This window comes from Manis javanica, chromosome 10 (genome assembly GCF_040802235.1).
Source record: "Manis javanica isolate MJ-LG chromosome 10, MJ_LKY, whole genome shotgun sequence".
In the NCBI taxonomy this organism is placed as follows: domain Eukaryota; kingdom Metazoa; phylum Chordata; class Mammalia; order Pholidota; family Manidae; genus Manis; species Manis javanica.
The window spans coordinates 16665651-16689583 of NC_133165.1; the positions used below are offsets into that span (position 1 = coordinate 16665651).

Sequence of the window (23933 nt, forward strand, 5' to 3'; positions counted from 1 at the left end):
GGAGAGGCCAGTGTGACTTGATTTTAGAGTGCAATCTCTGGAGGACACATGGGCAAAGAAGAAAGCCTGAAATCATGCCAGATGAATTGTTCGTGAACAGGAAGAGAGAAACTCATGTTGGGAATGACACAGTCTGGGAGCACGGGGCAGTGACGGCCACATGCCCTCTGAGCGTTGCTTCCCCTTCAGCCATTGTGTGTCCATAGATGTGACTCAGTGGCTGGCACTCAGTGCAAGCTTCAGTTTAGCTACCCCGCTTCCCGCAGCTCCCAGAAGTCAATAGGCCGCAGACACCATGGGAATCAGGTAAGAAAAAGAGTTGAAAGGCGGCAACATCAACAGGAAATAAAACATTTTATTGAATATCTGGGTAATATGTTAAGTCATTTTTAACAACAATCAGAAAACTACTATGGAATTCACTACACAAAGTGAAACAAAATTTAAACCACCTCATCAAAAATGAAGGCAAAGTACAGCTAAAGGAATTGGCTCGCGGGCCACGAACCATATGGCAGAAGAAAACACCCCAACATTTCTACAAGGTACAGAGAAAACCCACACATAGAAACACTCAGGCAGGCAGTAAATATACACAAAGGCAACTAGGATCTTTCTAGAGCATCAGGTTCTAATAGTTTACACAGCTTTGTCAGAAAGGTACACGTCGCTTATCATGGTCTTAAAGCAGGTTCAGTCACTGACTTGTGAAAGATGGCATAGTACCAACTAATTCTGTGGTGACAATCCCATGCCTGGCAGTGTTGCAAGAAGATGAGCTTTAGTAGTAATTTAATGCAAAAATAATGTGCATCCGGCAGCTTGAACCTGCTTGTTTTAAAGTGTTTCAGTGTGAACAACTTAAAGCTGAATACAGTGAAATTAAATGCCAGTTTCTGGTATTTAAGGAATTTAAAAAAGTCAATCACCTCCCTCCCTTGGGTAGGGTTTGGTCCTTTAATTTGGAAATATTCTCATTTGACTCTTTGTTTAAACTGATGCTTAATCTCACATCATGACTTGTGGAATTTCTATTATCTATGTTTTTAAAAAAGCGTGAACTGTCCTAAGAAGAGAAGATGCTGCTCTCTTTTTGACCTTCATGTCTGTCCCAGTTGTAAAGAGTTCACTGTGACAGGGTTAAAGGCCAAAGGGCTTGCCTCTTCTTTGCTGAGGAAAGAATAATGACAGGAATGCTTGTTTTATCAGGAAACACCCAACCCCATGTTCCAAGCCTCCATCAGCCCTTTTTGAGTTCTCTGAGGTTTTAAAAAAAACGTGGCGTGCCATCCTAAAGTCTGAACATGAGGCCAATGCTTCGTTTTCCTCCGTTGTGTTGTGGTAGTTGTGAAGATAGACTTTCACTTCCAAATAGCACTACTATCTGTGGCCTCAGCATTGAAATGGGTCACAGAAATGAGTGACAGAAGAGACCTGCTACAGTGTGCGAATAGGCTGCCTGTCTACAAGTGGTTGTCTACCGTAGTGGGGAAAGATACGGAATATTGCACAGTGCTTAACAAAATGCTGTGTGTTCCACCCCATTCTGTGTATCTTTCTTGTCCTATGCATAGCTTTCCAGTTCTGGGTTGGTCCTTTGTAATGAGAACTGTTTGTGCTACACACATTTTGGGCAGTGCAGTAGAAGGGAATGGCAGTATTGTTACAATATCACTACGGAATAAATCGAGTGCTATCCACTGAGGAAACTAGGTGTCTAAGCACACACGGCGTCACAGTGTCACACAGAGCAGTCCTTTAAGACTCTTATGGAATGACTAGTAGCTTCATAATAGTGCCATTTGCTACATAATAACATTGAAAACATTGAAAAATTTCTCCCAAATCAAGCATCTAGTATACGTAAAAGGTTGCTTCAGTTTTCTAGAACTTGTTCTTGGTTTTGTTTCACCGTTTTTTTTAAAGGACAAATTAAAACTTATTTAAGTAAAAAGAGCATATAAAAAGATCACTAGCTGTCTGTTTTGGCTTAATTGAAGTGCATTCAGAACTATGGCTAATTGTTTATTTTTTCATCTTTTGATGGGATTACAATACTGTCTGTCCACCACAAAGTAATTTTGTGTAATAAGCACAGATTACTGTGTTAAAAATATTCTGCATTCCTTCTAATCTGGTTTTGTATAATAAAATATTTTGATACAAAGTCTACTGTGCAAACCTTTTGGAATTACCATAATTCTGGAACAGAATTCACAGGATGCACATTTTGTATAAAGGTGATAACGGAGAGCTACTTTTTTATTTTTAAATAGTCAGGCAATATTTCAGAAAAGCTGACTTCTCCCCTCAGCTTCTTCCCACCCACCCCATCCCCAAACAAATGCAAATACACACACACACACACACACACACACACACACACACACACACACTGAATACCATCATATTGCTGTTCAGTATGCAGTAATAGGAAATCATTAACTCCTGTTCAGTGGCTCCCTTGAAATGTACAGCTATTCTGGCTTGTGACTATTCTTCCTGGAGGTCAGCCTGGATGCTGCTTAGATCATGCTAATTTGCCTGTAAAGAAATTCTATAAAATTGGATTCACCCACCAAATATGTGGTGGAAGCATATCTTGGTACTCAAATGATTCAATAGAAAGTTCAGGTTTAAGTTGTCCTTTAAGATGTCAGTTTCACTGTACTAGTGCCTTACAAGTTGATAGTTTTGCTGGAATGCAGACGATACTATATTTACCATATAATATATTATCAGCTCTCCTATATCTCAGTCAATTTACATAATTTAAAATAGAACATCTTATTAAAAACATCTAGATATACACAGATTTGGAAACACAACATAGAAATACACAGACTAGAAATAAATCTTTAGCATATTGGTATGTACAATGGTGTGATACAATAAATAATTTCAGTCATGCTCTATCTACACATCATATTGCTTAAAAGAAGAGTAGATCTGGAGGGCAGTGGCATGATGAAGGGCTTAGAGGCTCTCTACATTTAAATTTGTGCAAATTAAAACAGGATTTGAAGTACCACTGAATTGTGTTAGGAACGCATGGCTGGCAAAATGAAAGGACCCATATTACTGAGGTATTTACAGACACTGGCTAAAGAGCACTAGGTGGGCAAGTGCAGAAAGGCTTCTTTCCTTTACTTCTTGACCGCCAGCATGGCGTCCACTTCCTCCTCCACCTGCAGGGTGTGCCACTGGGCAATGGGTCGCCGGGGGTTGGCCAGCATGTCCGACCAGTGCCGCAGCTCCGCCCCGGTGCTGTTGTAGCCCACAAAGACTTTGCCGATGGCATCGTTCTTGCCAATCTTGTCATAGTCCAAAACAGTCACCACCACTTGCACTTTCTGAAAAAGGACACAAAGAAATGTTCATCACCCAGTTCTAGAGAGAAAGCCCTAATGCAAAGCTTCCTTGGCATCTAAGCGATTGGAGTAAGAAGAACTGGTGTCCCAACAACACCAGGACAAGGCTGAAAATGGCTTGAGTATGAAAACCTGAGTTGAATCCCTATTTTGCTATTATTAATCATCATATCATCACCATCATTATCTTGTCAGCATCTTCAAAATACTCAAGGAGTGTTCATTATTTTGTATGTGGCACAGTTCTAATCCTGTTACATGCACTACCCAGTGGCTATTATCATTAGTAGCATTCCTCACAATAGATCCTATTAATACTGCCAATACATATAAGATACTGAAGCTCAGAGAAGTCAAGGAGGCTGCGTGAGGTCACACGAGGAATGAGTGGTCTGTCTCTCAGAGTCCCTGCTGGAAGCCACCACGCCCTCTGCCCTGGCCGGCTGTGTTCCCCTCTAAATCCATTTATTTTTATTGTCTCGGCAGCAAAATTTCTGGCATTGGTACTCAGACCATTCTTTTTTGGTTATAATTCCCAGAGCAACCATGGAATACAATTGCATTTCAGGGATGGAGAGCCAGGGTTTTACATGAAACATTAATGTAGAATCTCAGCTAATGATTACATGATTATTGTATTAAATGTGATAATAAAGTGAAAGTCTTCAAAAATTAGTAGCTAAAGATAATTTTCCACATTTATACATTCTCTCAATAAACACTGAGTAACTACTGTGTATCTGGCCCTAGCATCAAATAGAAAAAAACTTTTAGGCCACACAAGATTTCCTGTTATTTTATTAGGCTGTGAGGGTTTATTTAATTACTTACTTGTTTTGAACTGATTGAGTTAAGGAGAGTAATCCCATACCATTATGACATAAAAGAAACATTTTTTAAAACATTTTAGTTCTGTTTCCTAAGTAATGAATTTGCTTAGTCAAAATATTCGATGACTTCAATCTAGAAACTGGGTGCAAAGATAAAGAGTTTAGAATAAAATAGAATGCATAACCTTTGGTAGCCAGAGTTAAAAGGAGCAGAAAATGTAGCGATAGAAGCCAGGGCCAGACAAAGATCCTGCAGAGTTATGGCCCTTTAGTGGACTTTGTGCCCCGAGGACTGCATTATCGCACCAATGTGCTGAGAGCTGGCCCTTGTGTACAGCGTCAAATCAGAGAAAATGATCACTTCTGACAGTGGAGTTTAGACTGGACAACACAATGCATTGTCTTTTTTTGTGTCTCCTTGCACTGAATCCATGATCAAGGGAATTAGCTATCCACTGGATGGTATTTGGAACTGAGAACAAAATCATCTTGGTTCTAAGAATGTTCCCAAGCAAATTCACCAGGATGCAGCCATAGTGCAGGAAATGGGGGAAGGGGCCCCAGGGGTCTAATGCACAAAGGTGACAGAGGCTTTCGGAGGTTGGAGTGAATGGTTGGAGTTGCGCTTTGATGATCTCACCCAGGAATGTATTGATTGGTATCACTCAAGACTAAATATCCTTTTGAAGGCCTTGGATTAATTTTTCTAGCTGCATATGTAGTTTATTTACACATCTTTTGGTGGGAGGAATGCAACATTTTCCTATGATTTTAGAGATCAGCATATTTGCTTCTCTCATATTTCATTAGGGATAGAGACAGAAAGACAGACAGGTAATCCTATAACCTCAGGATAAAGGAAACCTAAATTCCTATTTTAGCAATGTAAAAGGCTCAGTTATTTTTCTAAGGAAATGCAGAGACTAGGAAAGCCGCCTCCTGGGGGAGAGAAAAGAGAGAAGAAAGAAACAGATTGACTTCAGGAGCAGAGGAGGAGGCGTGCAGTCAGAGGCACGCTCAGTATTTCCATGCTCAATGGACTCTGTAACAGGCTCCTTTTCGTTCTTCCCTGACAAAATGTGATTTCCTCTAAAACGCTGCCCCAGAAACCCACCGTATGTCTTGTGTCTAATGTGCTTCATTCTCAATATATTTGCATTTGCTGCAATGTGAGCCCGCGGGTTCAGGCTGGAGGCGAGGGGGTCACTGTCCTCCATGTCACTTACCTGTACGACTGCTGATCGAAAGTAAGTAAGTATGTGTCATTTTCTGCCACATGAAAATATATATGAGAAAGGATATATAGACACTATGAAGTGATGTGAGGATGATGGCATTATTGGTGATTTTTTAAAAAACTGTGTTATATAATACAGTAGCTAGTAGCCACATCTGCCTGTTTAAATTTAAATAAATTAAAAGTAAATAAAGTTCTTTGATCACACTAGAGGCTGAGGTGTTCCTTGCCTCCAGCAGCTAGCTAGTGGCTACTGGATTGGACATTTCCACCCTCACAGGGTCCTACTGGACCGTGCTGATTTGTATATTGTTTTAATCTTACTGTTAGATCTATTTTCTAATAAAATGCTGATTTGAAAAAGAGAACATTAGCATTGTGAATACAAATAATGATGTGAACCGTTTACTGGCTGTTCCTACATGCTCAGCAGGGTACCAAGTGCTTCTATATACAGACATGGATTCTGTTATTACTCCTGTTTTATATGTGAGGAAATTCTAAGCCTCTGTTTCCTTTTGTATAAAACTGGGACAAGGTTAGTGTAAGGATTAAATGAGATTATCCATGTAACGTCCTTAATTTGGGCCAAGGCACAAAATAAATATACAATAAATGTAACTATTATGTTAGTTTTCTTCATGGAATAAAGCAGTGATTGATAAGACATCATATTTTAAGAATAGATTAAAAGTAAAAATATGCAAGTGAAGAATATTGCTGACTTGTTATTCTAGACCTTTAGAAGGTTTTGATGTCTACCTTTCATTTCTCCTTCAATTTATTGGCAAATTTTTATATTCCTTAAAAGATAGATCCACATCAATTATTTAATAAAATGTAAAAATAGTATTGCTTTAAGCAGTTTGACTCTTTGATACCCATTAAAGGTTAGCAAGAAATAGTCCATAATTATTGAATTTGAACTCTGGATTCCAATAGTCTAACTATGGATATGAGGTGAGAAACCCTAATTATGTTGAAAAATTTCTAAATAATAAGATATTCTATCATTGTAGCTACATGAAACATCCTATTCTGAACATGCTAACCAGGAGGTCTTTTAATAGAAAACTTATCATGACACTTATTATCTAGCAAATTAAGGTTCCATCTTTAGAAAACTACCCATCCATTCCAACTCAGAAACAAGAAGCTGAATTTAAACAATTAAAAATATAACTTGGCCTAATATTTCTATTGTTGATCATATTTTAATAATGGAAGATTAAAGATGTTGCATATTAAGCATCAATCTAAATATTTCTTTTATCTCTCTCTTTTTTTTTGCTATAACGATGTAGTAAGGAGAATTACATGTTATGGTCTGGGAGTAAATAGTGGAAGTTCATTTTCTCCGAGCCCTTATTTAACCTTTGTGGATGTCCTTTTTGAGTTAGAAGAGTTGTTCTCTTGATTTTGTTTTCCTACTTTATTTCTGCTCAACAGAACGCTGGCTGTTTTGGCTGATGAATCTGCACATCTTGTGCTGTGTATTTTATCATTTTCCTCTTGATGTAGCCTGAACGTCAGATGTGCATGGAAAAGAATGGCAGCTGTAATGAAGCCATGTGCACTGATCATTACAAGGTCTGTGTGTTTAATTTACATGGTCTGAAGAAATAACATGGAACAGGAAAACAAAATTGTGTTTGACATTACCTGGATTTGCTCGAAGGGTACTTCAAAGCTGAATGACTCGTTGTAGTAGGGGTTCAGTGTATTCTTTTTAATTGTTGTCTTTTTCTTCTTTAGCCTCTTGCCGTTCTGCATCAGATGGATCTTCACATAAGGATCTGAAAAACAGAAAGAAAAACTTTAGGAGACCAGAGACACATAGTTTAGATCATAATTTAGCCTATAAAAAGACCAAGTATTCCCAACAGGAAAATAATTGTATAGTATATGTTTAGTATTTTTAAAAATTTGAAGCATTTTTTTAATTGAAAGATTTTAAGTAACCCATGGGCTAGAGGTATTTTTTTTTTTTTTTTTTATTTGCTGTCATATCTCACGTTGATAGCTGGAGTTAGTTGGCGAGAGCCATGGTGTGCGAGTGAACCAGCTCTCGGGGGAGTGCCTTGCTGTGTCGCCTTTGCCAATGCCCCTGGTGTAAGTCCTCTCAGTGCGGCCGTCTTTAAGCTACTAACAGTCTAACAATTGGCTCACTAGATTCCCGGAATTCTAACAATTGACTATGATGAGCCAGCAAAGAGCTGGTGCAGCACACCAGTGGGTGGGCACAGAGCTCCTGGCAGAGAGGACAGAGGAGACGTTTCATTCATTCATTCATTTATTTACTCAACTTATATTCATCAGACACTGGGGGTACAGCAGTGAGCAAAACAGACCATCCTTGTGTTCCTGATGGAACTTCAGACTTGTAGGGAGAACAGACAAGCTCATAAAGAACCGAAATACATATGAAATTACACACTGCAAGAGTGCTCTGGAAAAAAAGAGCAGGAGACAGATAGGATAGAGTCCCAGGACCAGGGAGTCCGAGGCATGCACAGCATTCTGAACACTCAGATTGCTCAGTGGGGGCAACGTTTCAGTGGCGATGTGAAGGCTGAACAAGACGCCACCTGTGTGTGTGTGTGTGTGTGTGTGAGAGAGAGAGAGAGAGAGAGAGAGGGACAGACAGAGACCCAGGACTTTTGGCTAACCATCCACAGGTAGAGACAAGTTTCAAGGTTCAGGGGAAGAGAATAAGCTGCACCCATACAGAGGTGATGAGAAAAGGAGCAGAAGGATGCCCTTAGCAGTCTCCCCAGAGCCTCCTGAGGTGGAGGTGAAGTGAGAGTCAGTCACTGGCTCGTAAGGTGCTTCCTGCGTATAGTTTTCATTATTAATGGATGACAGAGCTTCAGATCGAAAGATTCAATGTCCAGGTTTGTCACTAACATCCCTTTACTGTTTTCTTAAACATTTTTCCATTTCCTATGAAATATATGCGTATTATAAAAAATTCAGAAAGAAATGATAAGCAAAAAGAAGAAAAAATGTGAAATCACCCATGATTTTACTCCTTTAAAACAACCAATGCCGAACCTCCCAAAGCGTCCTCCCCTTCAGAACATGCAGAGCTGGGAGAAGCTTCACACATAATCTGAGTCTAACGCCCAAATGTTTTCAGAAGATAAAACTACAAAGCAGAAAGGTTGTTTCAGCAAAATAAAATTCCAGCTTATTGTTAGGCAACGTTGTTTTACACACATATCAAACAGGCCAAAACCCCCCAGCAACTTCGTAGACAAAAAGGAGGAAAGAAATAAAAAGAAACCTTTTATCTTTGGTCTTTTTAACCATCTCATACACATCAACTGCTGATGGTGCAGCTAAGTATATACACAAGAAAAGTTACTAGAATGCTGGAAATAAGATTTTTTTCTTGTTTTTGTTTTTTACAAGTTTTTTTTTCTCCTTGGAGATGATAAAGGACATGGTCACACCACAGGTACAACCAGAAATAGGGCAATTCTTAAGGCTTGTCTGGCCTTCTGAGACTGTTAAACATGGCTGACCCCTCTTAGGATGCCAAAAATATTAATGCAGATTACAAAATATAAACAAATTTTCACTTTAAAATATTTTTTAAGAAAAAAAGCAGAGCCTTGAAGTTTTGGCTCCTTTTTCTCCCCCTGTTGAAAATTCATGCTGTGTTTGTGGTTCTGTCATGTTCATGAGCGAAATGTGCCAGTCCTGACAGCTAGAGATGCACAAGTATCGTGTTATTTCATACACAGGAACAGAGGGCTGGAGGGTCAGTGGCTTGGGGCTGCTGGGAAGGGGCAGAGGTGGTCCTTGTCTTGGCCAATTCATCCTTACACGGTACCCGAGCAAGTTACTTTACAGGAAAACTTTCCACCTTAACCATGACCACAGCTGGAGGTAACGCAGAGGGCTTATTCTCCGCCCCCTCCCCCGCCCCACCCCAGCTTTTTGGCCATAGAGTTGATGTGGAACATTGCATAAGTTAGGGGGTACAGCGTGATAGCGAGATATGCATGTACATTCTGAAGTGATTGCCGCAGTGTTAGTTAACCCCTTCACCACCTCACATGATTACTGATTGTTAGAGGTGAGCACACCGAAGCTCTGCCCTCTAGCGACTTTCAAGAACACAGTACAGCCTTGTCGGCTGTCGTCGCCAGGCCGTCCGTTAGAGCCCCAGAATTTAACTTATCTCACCGGTTTATACCCTTTGATCAACATCTCATTTCACGGCCACCACCTCTCCCAGCCCCTGGCAACTGCCGTTATACTCTCTGTTTGTATGAGTTTGGCTTATTTAAAAAAAACAAAAACAAAAAAACACGATCATTTACTTTTACTCACACGATGATTTTAGTTTTAATTTTTTGAGGAATCTCCATATTGAAATAGATGTCAGACTTGGGATACTTTGCTTCTTTTCTTTGTTAGGTTAACCTTAAAAGGTCGGGCCTTTTTGTTTTAATAACTGGTAGAAAGAAAGGTCTCCTTTCTGTTGTCTATCTAATCTCTAACAGTGTTCGACTTGCATGACTGTAACCTTTCAGTTCGGGAAAATGATGGACTGGGATCCGAAACACTGGTTAAAATAACCTTTTTAACATGCAGAGAAACACTCCCGAGACACAGAGTTATCTTAGAGGAAGACTTTGGAACCAAATATAAAATTTTTAGAAGTTTTTCTTCAGTTACAGGGACACGATGCGCAAGCTTCGCAGAAGCCTAAAGTACAGCCTATACGCTGAACTCTAAGGTTGTAACCACCTCGGCTCTTCATTCTTCAGAGAAAAACCTCCCGAGCTCATTGCCCCATGTTCATGCCTGTTCTTGGGCCATGATTACAGCTTCTTAGACCGAAAAGTCGGAAAACTGGGGGCCGCCTCTGGTTCCTTCTTCCTCACTGCCTGTGACCACATCCTGCCCGCTTACCTTCACACTGTCTGTCTGTCTGTCTGACCTGTTGCCATGATCTCAGTATCAGAAATCCAGTCTCTCTTGTGCCTGTGCCTTCAACTTCAAAGTGTTCTTCATATCATTGTTAAAACTAGATTTGAACACACCATCCCCCTCATTAAAAATGTTTGCCATCTAAAAAAAATCCACACTCTGCACGGCCTCCCTAGCCCCATCCTAACTTACTATTTCCGCAAACCCTGTGCCCTACTCACGGTCCATACTCACTATTCCTCATGGAGAATTTAAAATGCCGTGTCTTTCAACTGGCTGTCCTTCAGCCCGAAATGCCCTTTCTTTCTTTTCCCATCTCATGTGTGGTTTAAAAGTCGCCTCTTCCCTGAAGATTTCACTGACGATTTTTCTCAGTCAGAACCTTCAGACAAACCTTCCCGTGCCCTGTGGCATTTTCTTTTGTAGTTTTGCACAGTATGTATCTCCTTCTTTTCTGGTATCGAGAGCTTTGGTGGTAATCTAATAAAAACAATATTCCTATGGGAAAGTGTGTTGTGAATTTAAAACTGTTTCAAAATGAACTTTGGGATGACTATCCCCCTGTAATGTGGGAGCATCCCCCATTACTGTTCCGTTCCTATTTCAATACCCTGACCTCTGTCACCCTCTTCTTCCCTTAGGCAGTTCTAATGTCAAATTATGCCAACTTCATAGAAATATAATTGCAAAACAGCTGGCTGTAAGCAATGATCCTTTTGTGTGAGATATAAAGGAGCAACTAAAGGCTTTCTGTGTTTGTGATGAGAACTGGAAAGCGGCAGTTCAAAACCAAATAAAGCAAGATGCCTGCAGTTTTCATTTTGACAATTTTGCATAATTATCCTGTCTTCTTTCTTAGCTACCACAGTGACCGTGCACCCTTGTAACCATGGACTTCCGTTTCAACCAAAGACTTATGTTGATAAGGAATAGCCTCGTCTCAGCTGTTTGGTTCAGTCCGTTCTGACTCAGTACTCAGATTCTGAGCAACTTTGGGCTAAGCTTACGCCTTTCATTCTTTATCCTTTGGTGATGTTCACTGCATTTCCACTTACAGTGTGGATGAGGAAGGTAATACTCATGACCAGTTAGGATTCTGAATTTCAAGTGTCTAAAAACCCATTTCAAAATGGTGTGAATTACAAAGTAACACACTTACTTAGATGATGGAAAAGTCCAGAAGAAAGGCTGTGTGGCAAAGATTGTTAACTGTCCCCTAAAATCCATTTTCTCTTCTTTTTTTGGCAATAAAACTCTGCAAGTTCTACCTGGCTCTGGCTCATCCAGCTAGAACTACTTCTCCCAGACTCTCCCACAACTTCCTATGGCCAAGTGACTAACTATGGCCGTCGTAAGTGAGCATAAGTGATGACGTGTGTAAGTCCACAGATTCTCCTCAGACCAGTGGTTCTCAGTGGGGGGCTACTTTTCCCCAGACATTTGGCAGTATCTGGACACATTTTTGATTGTCATAACTCGGAAAGGGAATGATATGAGCCCCCCTGAGTAGAGGCCAGGGGTCCTGCTAAACACCTTACAGTGCATGGGGCAGCCCTCAACAGTACAGACATAGCAGCCTCAGTATCAGTCCAGCTGAAACCGACGAACCCTTCCTTGGAGTGAATGGAATCCCTCCACTCCTCCTTTTTTCCTTTTAACTGAAACATGGATGCGATGGGAGGGCAGCAAACCAGCTTCTATCCTGCAACATGAAGACAATATCCTAGGGGGACAGAATAATAAGATCGGAAGATCCTAGGTCCCTAAGTGACCTCACAGCCCCAAACTGCCTAGCAGTCTTGCCCACCCACCCACCTATGGACATGAGGAAAATAATTTCAAACAAATTCTATTTTGGGGTCTCTTTATTGCTAGTCTCTTTATAACAGTTTAGACTGTTCCCCATCAAACACGGATTCAGCAACATCATCAAGGTCCTGGGTTTGTCTGTCTCTGCTGTGCTCTTTGTGGAGTGCTCAGATTCCACCTGGTGCTCCCTGGAGACGCCCCAGGCTTCCCTGGAGGGTGTGGATGGCTGCGCCAGCTATGAGTCTTAGATTGGTACACTATGCTGTCCAAGGGAAAAGAGAGCCTACATTGCAAAAGCACCCAAGGAAAAGTACCAAGTTCATTCTGATTGGCCTGATGCAGATGAAGCGTCTACTGTCTATGAATCCCAGTGGTTAAGAGAACATGACGAGGTAGGATGGCTTAGTCCTGGGTCATGGGTCCATCCCCAAACGATCGGGAGGGCCAGGAGACCTATCTCTGGAACTGGGGGAAGGCACAGCTCTATTCTAAATCTAGGCTAAGAACAGAAGAACATGGAGCTCCCTCAGGCAGACTTAGATGGGTCTTCCCAGGAGACAGGGGACAGAGCCAGGAGGCAACCAGCCAGTGTTTATAAAATGACCCAGCCTCGGACCTCTACGGTCTCGTCCCGTGTAAACTCAGAAGTGTGCACACTTGTTTGCAGAGAGCTACTCCTTCACTTGTGATCAAATTCCTGGGAAGGAGCTATGAAGCCCCTGTATAAAGAGGTCCAGCGGTAGCCGAGACGGGAGAGTTCAAACACCACAGAGTGAGGGTTCAGCTTCCTTTGCCAGCTATAGCTTTATTCTGCGTACTCACTGAGTAAGCCTCTTCTACCGGTAAGCCAATCATATAACAGCATTCAAACAATTAAATAGTCATAGAGTTCACAGGGCAAGTGATTTCCATTTCCATCATTGGCAGTTACTCGAGTAAATCATAAATAATTTACAAGTACTTAGGGAAGACTACATTGAAGAGCTTCTGTGACTTTGTAGTTTAAAATGCTCCCTGTAATGTTATAGTAAGGAGACAGCATTCAAAATCTATTCTGGGAAAATTTTCTGTGTGAGCACACAATTTAAAAATGAATTTACATTCATTAAATGCAGTGTTTGCTAAAAGAAAACAACATTACATAAGTGACTGCCACAGAGAAAATCAGCCTCATTTTAATTAGATCATAACGTCACCAAGACTGATTTAGGTTATTAAGGGTGGCAGGGTGCTTTGGGGAGACAAAAACATAAATGCAAAATTCTATTATTATGAATTGAAGGGGAAGCAGTCTTGGTTGTGGTGCAGGAAGCCACTAAATTCCAAGAATCATTTCTAACATCGCCACCCGGACTGTACGTGACTACCAGCCTCCTGGCCGGAAATACAGGCATGTATGTGCGAGACCCAGGCGACGAGGGTCTGGCGCAGAGAGATTCTGCAGAGGGGCATTTTATGGGCAAGCAGAAGAGCAGGGTGAGGGGCTGAGCTGCACCGTAGCAGAGGAAGGGGTACAGTGTGTTTGCAAGATCTGAATCTTTTCTGGTCAGTTTTCAAAGTGAAATTCTTCACCTAGAACTCAAGCCTTTTTCCGCCTGTATTTTGGAAGATCACGAAAGGCAAATACAGAGTGGGAGCAGTAGTAATTGCGTCTGACTCTTCCAAAGCATTTGGTAGAATGACCAAGTATGACCTGTTTATACGAGCTGATTAACAAAAACAAAAACAGTGAGAGAATTCAGTAAAGCAAACAAAACTGAAAACGGCAAATGTGACTTGACTTTTTTTTTTCCTGCAGATTTGGGCTTAGCTTCTTATTTATGTCAGATGAAAGGTCACTAGTAAGGTTTTTAAAAAAAATATTAGACATTTCTACTTGATGAAATAACATGGGCATCGTTGTTACTTGGTAACATTGCTAGGCTTTTAAAGCACATATACGATGACAAATGGATGCTACTCTGTATCCACATAGAGATAGTTTCCAGGAAATTTAATGTGAGCACAAAATGAAAATGTGAGAATAGAGGTGTGCTTACAGATGACGTGACTCAACAGGGTTTGTGCTCTGTAATGGGGTTACTGGGGCTCACCCAGTTCTTGGGTTGGTTTAGCCAGAATCAATTTTACTCTGATTAACTCTATATTCCTTGCAGGTACTTGTTTTTAAAATGTCTATGCATCTTCTAAACATTCTGTTGTCTAAGCATCAGAAATACTGAGACTATCTTAGGCTGAGGGAGAGAACGGGAAATGTTTCCAGATGGCGTGATGGCATCTCCCTTCATGTCCTCACTGGGAACGGTTTCCAGAGCTTGGCATGGGGCTGGGTATATCTCCCCGGGAATGAGGGAAGGGCCCTAAGTTTTCTGAGCTGGAAATGCCTCAGTGCTTCTTTCCCTCCTTGAAAAAGAAAACTCACCATGTTGTCAGGAGGGCTCCTTTCCCATGCCCACCCCCTTCCTGTCTCTAAGAGACATCGTTGAGGCTGTGCACCTAGGAGAGGGTGAGCAGCGCAGCTTCCATTTCCCCTTATAAGAAGAGATAAGTGTGTTTTAAGACTCGTAATATTGTTGATAACTCATACTTCCCACCTTATTTGGCATGAGATTTAACAATATGAATAATTCATGTCCTTGAGAAAAAACGGTTGTAACACCCTGGTTGGCTGGTTATTAAGTTTCTTTATTTGAATATTGGTTTATCCTTCTGGGGAGATATTTCATTTTGATTCACTGATGGGCAACTATGGTTCTCTTTCATAGAGCTGTGAAACTCTGTTTGAAATCGCTGGTGCTCTGTGCATCAAGAAGATAAGCAGCTTTGCAGGAGAGATCAACTTCTACCTTGGTAACCTGGTTTTCTTACAGTATTGTAAGGAGAAAATAAAAATAAACGATGGCTCCAATATTATACTGCAAATAGGAAAGTGACATGGTGTAATGTAATTCCGTGGTGATTTTACTGCTTTTTATGAAGCAGATTTGTGACTAAAGTCAGTCACCACACAGAGGTATTCCCAGTCTCAGTAAAAACTCAGAATAGTGTTATTGTACACCGATTTCTTTGGTGTTGATGTCACCTATGATACTTCATCCCTAAATATGGGAGAAATGGCAGTTGGTGTGTTAGATTTGGTTTCTATGAAATGGTTTAATTCTTTAGAAGACTCCAGAGCCATATACCGAATGGCCACAGAGATGATCCAGACGCTAGGACTGGGCTTTTTTCCCACATTTTCCATCTTCCTGAGTTGCAGATATTCTACAGTCTGACATCTTTCATGACTTTTGGTCTAAGATAATTTAAGTGGTTATTCCATTTTTCTTGATACTATTCTTTAGCTCTGTGGCACAGAATTCATTTACCCATTCAGCCATTCACTCACGCATTTACCCCTTTACTGAGTGTCTACTGTGTGCCCGGAATTCATCTTTAAGCCAGTGCCCTGGTTCAATTTTTTTATCCTCAGGGTTGATACAGAGCACGTGGTAGAGATCCAGCAGGTATTTGCTAACTGACTCTCTGAATCAGTAAGTGTAACTATCTAATGAGCCACTCTTAGGGAAGGGGTTGAGGGGGACGCTGGGAACTGTAGAAACTAGCTCGTTCTTCATAGAGCTTTCACGTGGATTGGGAAGAGAAGGCAGAAATCCCTGTGAAACTGTAAGTCAACGCACATATTTTTGTAGTAGGAAAGATGACGTAAGACAGTGTATGATTTCTTGCAAAATGATTTGCACAGCAAGGACTGTGAGAGAAATTCAGAGTAAACACCCTTCCATTAGTTGGAAATGGTTATATTGAATTCAAGCCTCTACATTTAGGGAGTCCAAACAAATGCCACCCAAGAGCACTAACCTTTTGTTAATTCTAAAAATCAGCTCTCACAGCATCCTCCCCCTTGACAAATAGACATTCACAGTGACTGGGAAATCCAGCTTAAAATGGAGGATTTTCCCACTCCTTAGGGCTCCGCAGTGGAAGCTGGCAGTGTGGGAGAACAGCTCCGGGTCCTGCCTTGTCCATGTTCTTTCTCACCATCCATTCCAATGTGTGCCATACAAAGTTTCTCGTATACATAAGGGGATGCTCCAGCCTGCATGTCCAAGCACCATTTACTGGCCCGGCTGCTCCTCAGCCACGGGGTATGCACCTGCCTCCAGGTGATGCATGACCACCGCCGGGGGTGGGGGGGGGGAAATCTTCAAAGACCTTGAGCCTTGAGAAGCGGCCTTCCGGAGGGAGCCCTGGGTCTCAGGCACCTAGGGCCCGGCCTAGAATGGAGAGTGGTGTGCAGCCTCCAGGTAAGTGTGTTCTGTTGGCCTTGCAGCTCCTGGAAGTCGCTGAAGCAGGGCCCGAGTGGGGCCCTCTTAGCTCTGGGTTCCTGGGCAGGGTCCTTGTCCACATCTAAGGGCTGTGTTGCTCTTCTTTCCAATTTCTAAAAAGCTCTTAGCAGGCACTGTACCGTTTATGCTCTATAGTTCATCCCATTGACTCTTCATGACCACCCTGAGAGGTACATATTATTACTTCCATTTGACAGCTAAGGAACCTGAGACTAAGTCCACGGTCACACAGTTAATATTAGTTATCATGGAAGTCCTGTGACCCTGAGTGATGTGGCTCATTCCTGCCTCCGCAGTGTCCTTCCTCAGGACACTCGCCACGCTGCCTCCCCTAGAGCCACGCTTCCCCCCGGCACCTGGGATCTGCCGTGTGCCTGGGTGCCTCCTCTTTCAGCCCCTACTCCACACCTGTTTAATTAAGCCCAGCTCTAATAGCACTCCTTCATGGAAACTCATTTTAAAGCAGCTTCTCCTTTTCTAATCCTCATAAAGGATGGCTGTAATCCACTAACAGGATGGTAAATGGGACTCAGGGAAACAGCTGATTTACCAAACAACCCTTTCCATGAGCTTCTCTTCAGAAATACTCCATCAGGTGCTGCTCCAGACTGAAGAAAATTTGACAAAAGTTACCCACTGGAATAACCATAGTGAGTTAACATGATGATTTGCATTCAATCACTAGCAGGTAAGGACATGAGTTTTCTTCGGGCAGAGGGAAAAAGCCACAGAATCTTTATGGAGAAAACCTATTCCACAGCATTCTTTGGGAGATTGTGCCCTATTTGTAAAACAAGTGTATCTAGCAAAAGGTTGTGAAATATTTTTTTTTTCCCTTTGAAGAGTCCCCTGTGGTATGAATGAGGCTAGAACATTCTGTTCTCATTCTTGCCAGTTTAGCTTCAGGGTAGGAAGGGTTGCTAGTGTCTAAATTTCTAAATTCTAAACACTGTCATCTCTAGGAGTGACGATTAGATGCAGAAGAAATATCCTAAAGCAAGCTTATGGCTTGCCTTGAAAATCCACCCAAGAGAGCACAGAGCAAATTAATTTAGTGGAATTGGACAGAATCAGAGGTCTGATTTGGAGTCTTGTTGGAAATACTCTGGATGAGTAGGATTCTAAGACTAGTTTCAAAAGGGTTAAATCTTACCAAGAAAGGCTGGATGTGAGTATACTTCAAACAACTCACAACTTGTTACTTAATCTGAAGGGCATTCTAAAGGGACAGTTTAATATCTTTATTGAATAAATGAATAAGAGGGCAGACATGTTCTAAGAAAGGCTGCCATTTATGGGCTCTAAATTACATGGAAAAGCACATTGTGTTTAATGCCTCTTTTAGGATATAAATGAGTCAAAAATCATATGCCAATAAGCAATATTAGTGCTTTTCAAGTAAAACCCTTCCTATACAACTCTGTTAGATGGAGAGAAAGCAATGTCTTCTAATGTCAATTTGGATATATTGTGCCAGATTCCTTGGAATCAAAATTTAGCCAAACAAGTGTTAATTAAACTATCAGTGTATTTCTCTTTCAAAATTATTGAAAGAGATAGTTACATTTAGTCAAATGAAAGAACATTTTCTTACAATGGCCTTTTCAACAAAGCAGTCAGACCAGTCTAAAGAATTTAGTGAGATAAATTTGGTATTTGCCCTCAGTTCAGAGCAATGTGATTTCAGGCATAAGGACAAACCTATGGTACCGAAACTGAAAATAGACCCCAAATGAGATAACAACTTAGACTCAAGATGTTCTGTGGAAAACAGACTCCCTATATATACTTTAAAAAAGGGAGATTCCTGCATAATCTTGCTGGGAGGTCATTGCTAACATGAATGATGAAAACCAAGTTGGGAAACACAGATAATGAGGTTTTGAAAGTTTTTGGAGGGCAAATTATATGATGAGTCAGGTTTATTAAACATTCATTGTATGCCCAGCACTTTGCTAGGTGATATGAGGAGATGATAGAAAATACAGGCAACTTTAGAGAAAGTTACAATGAGTGAGAGATGAGATTAGAAGGAGTTCACTGAAAACAAAAAACCAAATATAAAAATGACATAAAACATGACCTTGTTTGGTTAGAAGAAGGAAATTGGGTCTGTTTATCCTATTTTGGGTAATGCTTGGCTTATGTTGTTTTCTGCTTCTTTGATCAGGATGAAAGTTTAATATTTATCATTGGAATTTTTACAGGTGCCTATTAAAGTAGTACTAAAAATTCCTTAAAAAAGAAAACAAGACAGCAGCAGAAGCAGTGAACCCCACAGTGATTAATGAAAAACATTTAAACTTACAAACTTAAAAAACTGGGTCTGCATACAATCCCAAATATAAGTTTGACAGAGAAATGGGAAACCAAATAAACAGGTCAGAGTGCAGACTTCGTGGCGTAAATAAGAGGAAATCAAATTAGCTATCAAGTAGTCACATTTTATTTAGGAACAATTAATGGTCAATCAATTGGTTTGTAAAAATCAGTCCTCATCAACCACCTGTAAACCACACTTCAGTACCCCTAGAAAAGTCCTCAAAAAACAGGCTGAGCAAGAAAAAGAAACTGCAAATGGGCACCGTGTTCACATTGCCCAGAAATTGACACAGCCGTGAAGGTACATTTCAACCTGCAGGGAGAGGAAGGCGTCTGTGTGTTTGCAGGGGCTGTGGTTTGCTCTGCCTTTGCTCTTGGGGGCTTAAGGACAATGCCATTTTCCAAAGACCTGTACAAATCCTAATTATGAGCAAACGTGCACCGCACACACACAATATATCTATGGCTTTCGTTTGTAAAGGCACTTTCAGGGAAGAGCATCATTAATTCCCAGGGCTCTCTATGGTTATTTGTTATCTGGGAATGCAGGAATTCCTCTAAATAGGTCATCGTAATACTGATAATCATCTCCACGGTAACCAGCTTTCAAGGCAACTGGCTGAGGGCTGCATTTCTGGATGGGGGAAATTACGTTACAGGCACAGTAGTGACACAATGTAGTGCCATTCAGATTCCCTTGTAAGTACAGCACTTTTTAAATATTCTCTTCATAACCTGAATCAAGTATGACTTATTTGGGAGACATCTGTAGGTAATCCTGTCTCTTACTGTATGCAATAAAAGACACACATGTTTGGTTATTTCTGTTACGGTTAAGGTTAAGCAAATAGATCGGGTGCTTGGGGTTTCAAATGGTAACTCAGGGCCTGTATCTTGGTAGCAGTCTAGGGGTGTCATTCTCACTTCCTGTCTCTGCCTGCCACTGTCTGTGCAGATGCTTGACATATTCAGGAGAGAGATTGTTGTGCATAAAGTTACCATGAAATTGAAATCTGACAAATGTGTTTCCTAGATATGAGGGAATCTATTTTTCAGTGTCCAGGGATAAGAGTCATCAACTTAAAAGTACTCCAAGGCTTGAGTCCTTGAAATGTTTTTTAGCCAAGAGAAGCAGGGCACAACCCAACCAAATCACTTTAAGCTTCATTTTTTTTTTTATCTGTGTCTTAAAGTACTTGAATAATTCCAAAGAAGGAGCTACTTCATGGTAATCTCCTATTTGCTGACCATGGGTAGGATATTTAATTATAGTTAAAAAAAAAAACTAGTTGAAGCCTCCAGCTGGAGGGTGACAGAGTGAGAACAGATCAAAGAAACTTGGTCTCTTTTTTTCTCACAACTAAAAAAGTGAATGCCAACAAGAGACACTGGGTCCCTGCTCCTCAAGGAGAAATCAGCCACCAAATAAGGCAAGGAGTGCAACTTAATATCACGGACGCCAAAACAAAACAAAGCACCCACGTATACACATGCGTGCAAAGTGCTGGCTAAGGAAAGCACAGACGCTGGGGTGGCACAGTGCAGCTCGGGGTCCTGACTTCCCCCAGCACCCTCTGAAGCTTTATTGCTGAATTGGTGAATCTCAAAACTCAGACCTCGACAGAATCAAACCGAATGACTATTCTTGGGTTTTGCCTCTTTTGACTAACGGTTCGAGGAATGGCTATTGGTAAAAGTGGGCTGCTGGTCTCTCATACCACATTACATTGAGAAGATATCACAATGAACATTGACTCATGAGAAAGGGGATTTTTTTGTCTCTTTTGTTCACACAGCTGTATTCCTAGCACCTTGATTAGAATAGTGCCTAGCAGAAAACAAGTACTCAATAAAAAAGTTGTTGAATGATTGGAAAAAAAAATCTTTGAGTTTTCCCATTCACAGCAGATATGAGTCCTGATGGATGGGAGAGATTAAAGCTAGGACAAAATACCTATCAAATCCCAGAGGAAAGACCGGAGCACAGGAGTTCGGACTCACGCAGATGTCATGTGGCTTCCACAGAGCGTTCCTTTCCCCTCTGCACCCTCTCCATCAGTCTACGGTGAGGTGGACGGTATTCAATGCCAAGTCCCAAAACCAAAGTTCAGGGGGAGAACAAGTCAACTCGGATGGAAATGGAGTCAAGAAGATGTCATCTACACTAGGTTAGAACAAAGAGAAGGTCTGGATGGAGCTCTTCAGCTATGAACAAGATGGGGGTGGGGATGGGGGAGGCAGTGGCACATACCCATGCCCAGGCTGCGTCCTCAGGAGCAAAACCAACTGGGGAGGGGCAGGGACATGGCACAGGCGTCACGATTAATTTTCTTTGCCTACGATGAAAACTGCTGAGATATGAACAGTATAGTAAGCACAGAAGAGATTCCATCTTAAGGCTAAGATTCCGTTTTAAAAACCAGGGAGTTAGGAGATAAGATTCCTAACATACTCTTTGGTAATCAGACAATAACCCACCCAATCTTAAGGCAGGGCAAGTAGTCTTAACAGGTACGTTCCCACTGCTTGAGGGTAACCACTATCTTGGAGAAGAACAGGATCAATAAATTCCTTGTGTTAACTTTATCTTAGAGAATATCTAGGGGACTGACTATGGATGATGACATAATGTCTCTCACCAGAAACAGACATCATGAGACCACATGTCAAGCCTACACCCCACCCCCTGCCCCAGCCTTTTACCCCATTCTTGGAATTCTTAAAAGAAACGAATCCTGAGCTTTAAGCATGCCCCCTGTCTGAGGCTGTTCTCACTACCCTTTCAAGTGTGTGTTTTGCTTTAAATAAAGACTTCTTGCTGCTCAACTTACTGTGATTTTTCTCTGTGCTCTTACAAGCCTCATGGGACATGAATAAGAAACCCCTTTTCCCAGTGGTAAGCATCTTTATTACTTTGCTGTGTCATTCAATTTTCTGGACTTAAGCACAAGTCTTCAGTCTCTCTGTCCAACTTCAGACAAGTAGGAAGGGGCTGCTGAGAGCTCTGATTTGGGTCTGCAAGTTCCCTTCACCTGGGTGACCCGGAGGGAACTGCAGCTATATGATCGCGCTCTTCAATAGCCTGCCTGAAAATCTCCTTTCTTTGCTATAGAAGTTCTCAGAACATAATCTCATTCCATCCAGTGCTCCAGGGCTCCCCCAAATCCTGGGGTGGTAGGGACTTAGATCTCACGCTGAGCACATTCAAGTGGACACTGGATGCCAGGAGACCCTGGCTTCCGGCGCGGGCAGGGGATCTGCCCGATGCCGAGCAGGAGCTCAGTGAACTTCCCTCTCTGTTTTCCCTGCTGCCTGCACGGCTGCTGCCATTTGCTGCTACTCTCGCTTTAATGAATTCCTTTCTTATCTACACTCATCCGACCTGTTCAAGAATTCTTTCTTGATTAGAGTCAAGAACCCTCCCCCATCCAGGTTGAGGTTTCACCTAGTGCACAGGGAGACCTCCCCAGACAACAGCTGCCTGACAACACAGTCAATCCTTAAAAGAAAGGAACATAGCATGCAAAAGAATGATAAAACTCCCACTATTAAAACATAATCCAAAGAACAAAACAAAATTCCTCACAAGTCCTTGGTACTATGAATCAAGTTAATGAGAACATGAACTCAGAAAAATATGAGCTCAAAGATGAGATGATAGAACAACAGAAAGGTTACAGAATTAAGGAATTTGAGGACAAAAACAGTATTTACAACAAATAGAGGTGACATAGCAGGGAACAAAGTAAATATGGCTGCAAATAAAATTACTGACCTAAGAGAAGGGCTTGTACATACAAGGGGAGCAAAGGAATTAGAAGATAATAGACTGGAGCTCTAAGCACTTGACATAAGCAAAATTCATGTCCCTGAAGAAGAGGGATTCAATCAACGTAACAGGAAAAGTACTCAGAAATTCATACAAGGGGATTTCACTGAAGAATAACCACACATACAGATGGAAAGAGTTTACCAGGTTCTAGGAAATATTGTAGAGTGCTTAGCACTGCAAACATCCCTGACTGAATAATTGAAATTCAAGAATGCAGACAGTTCTCAGCTACTCAGCTATTGAAACAGAAAAAAGCCACAGACAGCAAAAATTAGGTTGTATTCAAGTATCTCTACAATAACATTAAAATAGGAGCCATGTGTATACAAACAGAGGTCAACACAGATATTCTATCTGAACTTCAGTCAAGGATGTCAACACACATATTCTATCATGAGAACTTCGGTCAAGGATGACATGTTATTGGGTCTTGTCAATTTCTGGGCTCAATGATTAAGGTTGATGGTGTAGCCAACCTTGGAATACTATCCTAGCATTTTCCAAAGTGTGTCTTTTGAACTCCAATCCTGTCAGACATTCCACAAAAAAGGGAGCTGCAGTCGAACCACTTAGAAACACAAACTCGCTAAAAGTCTTGCCTTAGAAATTTGTAATACACATCAGTATATAAGAGACTTCGAGACATTTTGCATTAGAGAAACCTGATTTTCTTTTAAAAACATTCTTTAACCCAACATTTACGTTGAAATGAATTTTGCTCCCTGGGACATCTGTTAACATCTTGCTGAAAGAATGTCTGACGGATTGCATTTGGAGAGAGTGCGATCTGTGATAATTGGGGTGGGGTGGGGGAAGCTTAATAACTCAAAATCAGTCCAAAAGCAAATCATAGGACAGCAATACAATTTTATTATTCATCCATTCATTAATTTCAAGATATTGAATCCTGAACTCAAGTTTCAGGAAGGAAAAAGTACTCCTAGCAGAGTGGTGTGGTGAGACCATTTTGAAAGTACTAACAAAAACCCCCTCCTAAAGTAGCTATTTTAAATCTTTAAGCACAGCTCAATTTCACATCTGCTTTGTTGAAAGAAAGGTGTCTTTGAAGGCCGCATTCCCATGGTAGAAGTCTGGAATTGCAGGACAGCTGAGTACAAAATGAAAGAAATTCCAAGAGGTAGGTGTATTGAAACTGAACACTATTTTTCTTCCCTTGGGAACCAGGAACAGTGTAACTAAGAAGGCAAAGGAGTAAACATCTTCTATTCCAGAAAAAAA

The 23933-nt window shown here is 41.2% G+C and overlaps 1 protein-coding gene across 3 annotated transcripts in view; it reads right to left on the reverse strand.

Moving 5' to 3' along the window:
- Nucleotides 1-337: 337 nt before the first annotated feature.
- Nucleotides 338-23933, reverse strand: part of SYT1 (synaptotagmin 1) — a 509637-nt gene continuing 486041 nt past the window's right edge. For all 3 annotated transcript variants that reach the window (XM_073214823.1, XM_073214822.1, XM_073214821.1), the window contains 2 exons: nt 7101-7234; nt 338-3353 (listed from right to left, as the gene is read on the reverse strand). In XM_073214823.1, the coding sequence (XP_073070924.1) occupies nt 3147-3353; nt 7101-7234 (341 nt within the window). In that variant the 3' untranslated portion in view covers nt 338-3146. The remainder of the gene's footprint in view (nt 3354-7100; nt 7235-23933) is intronic.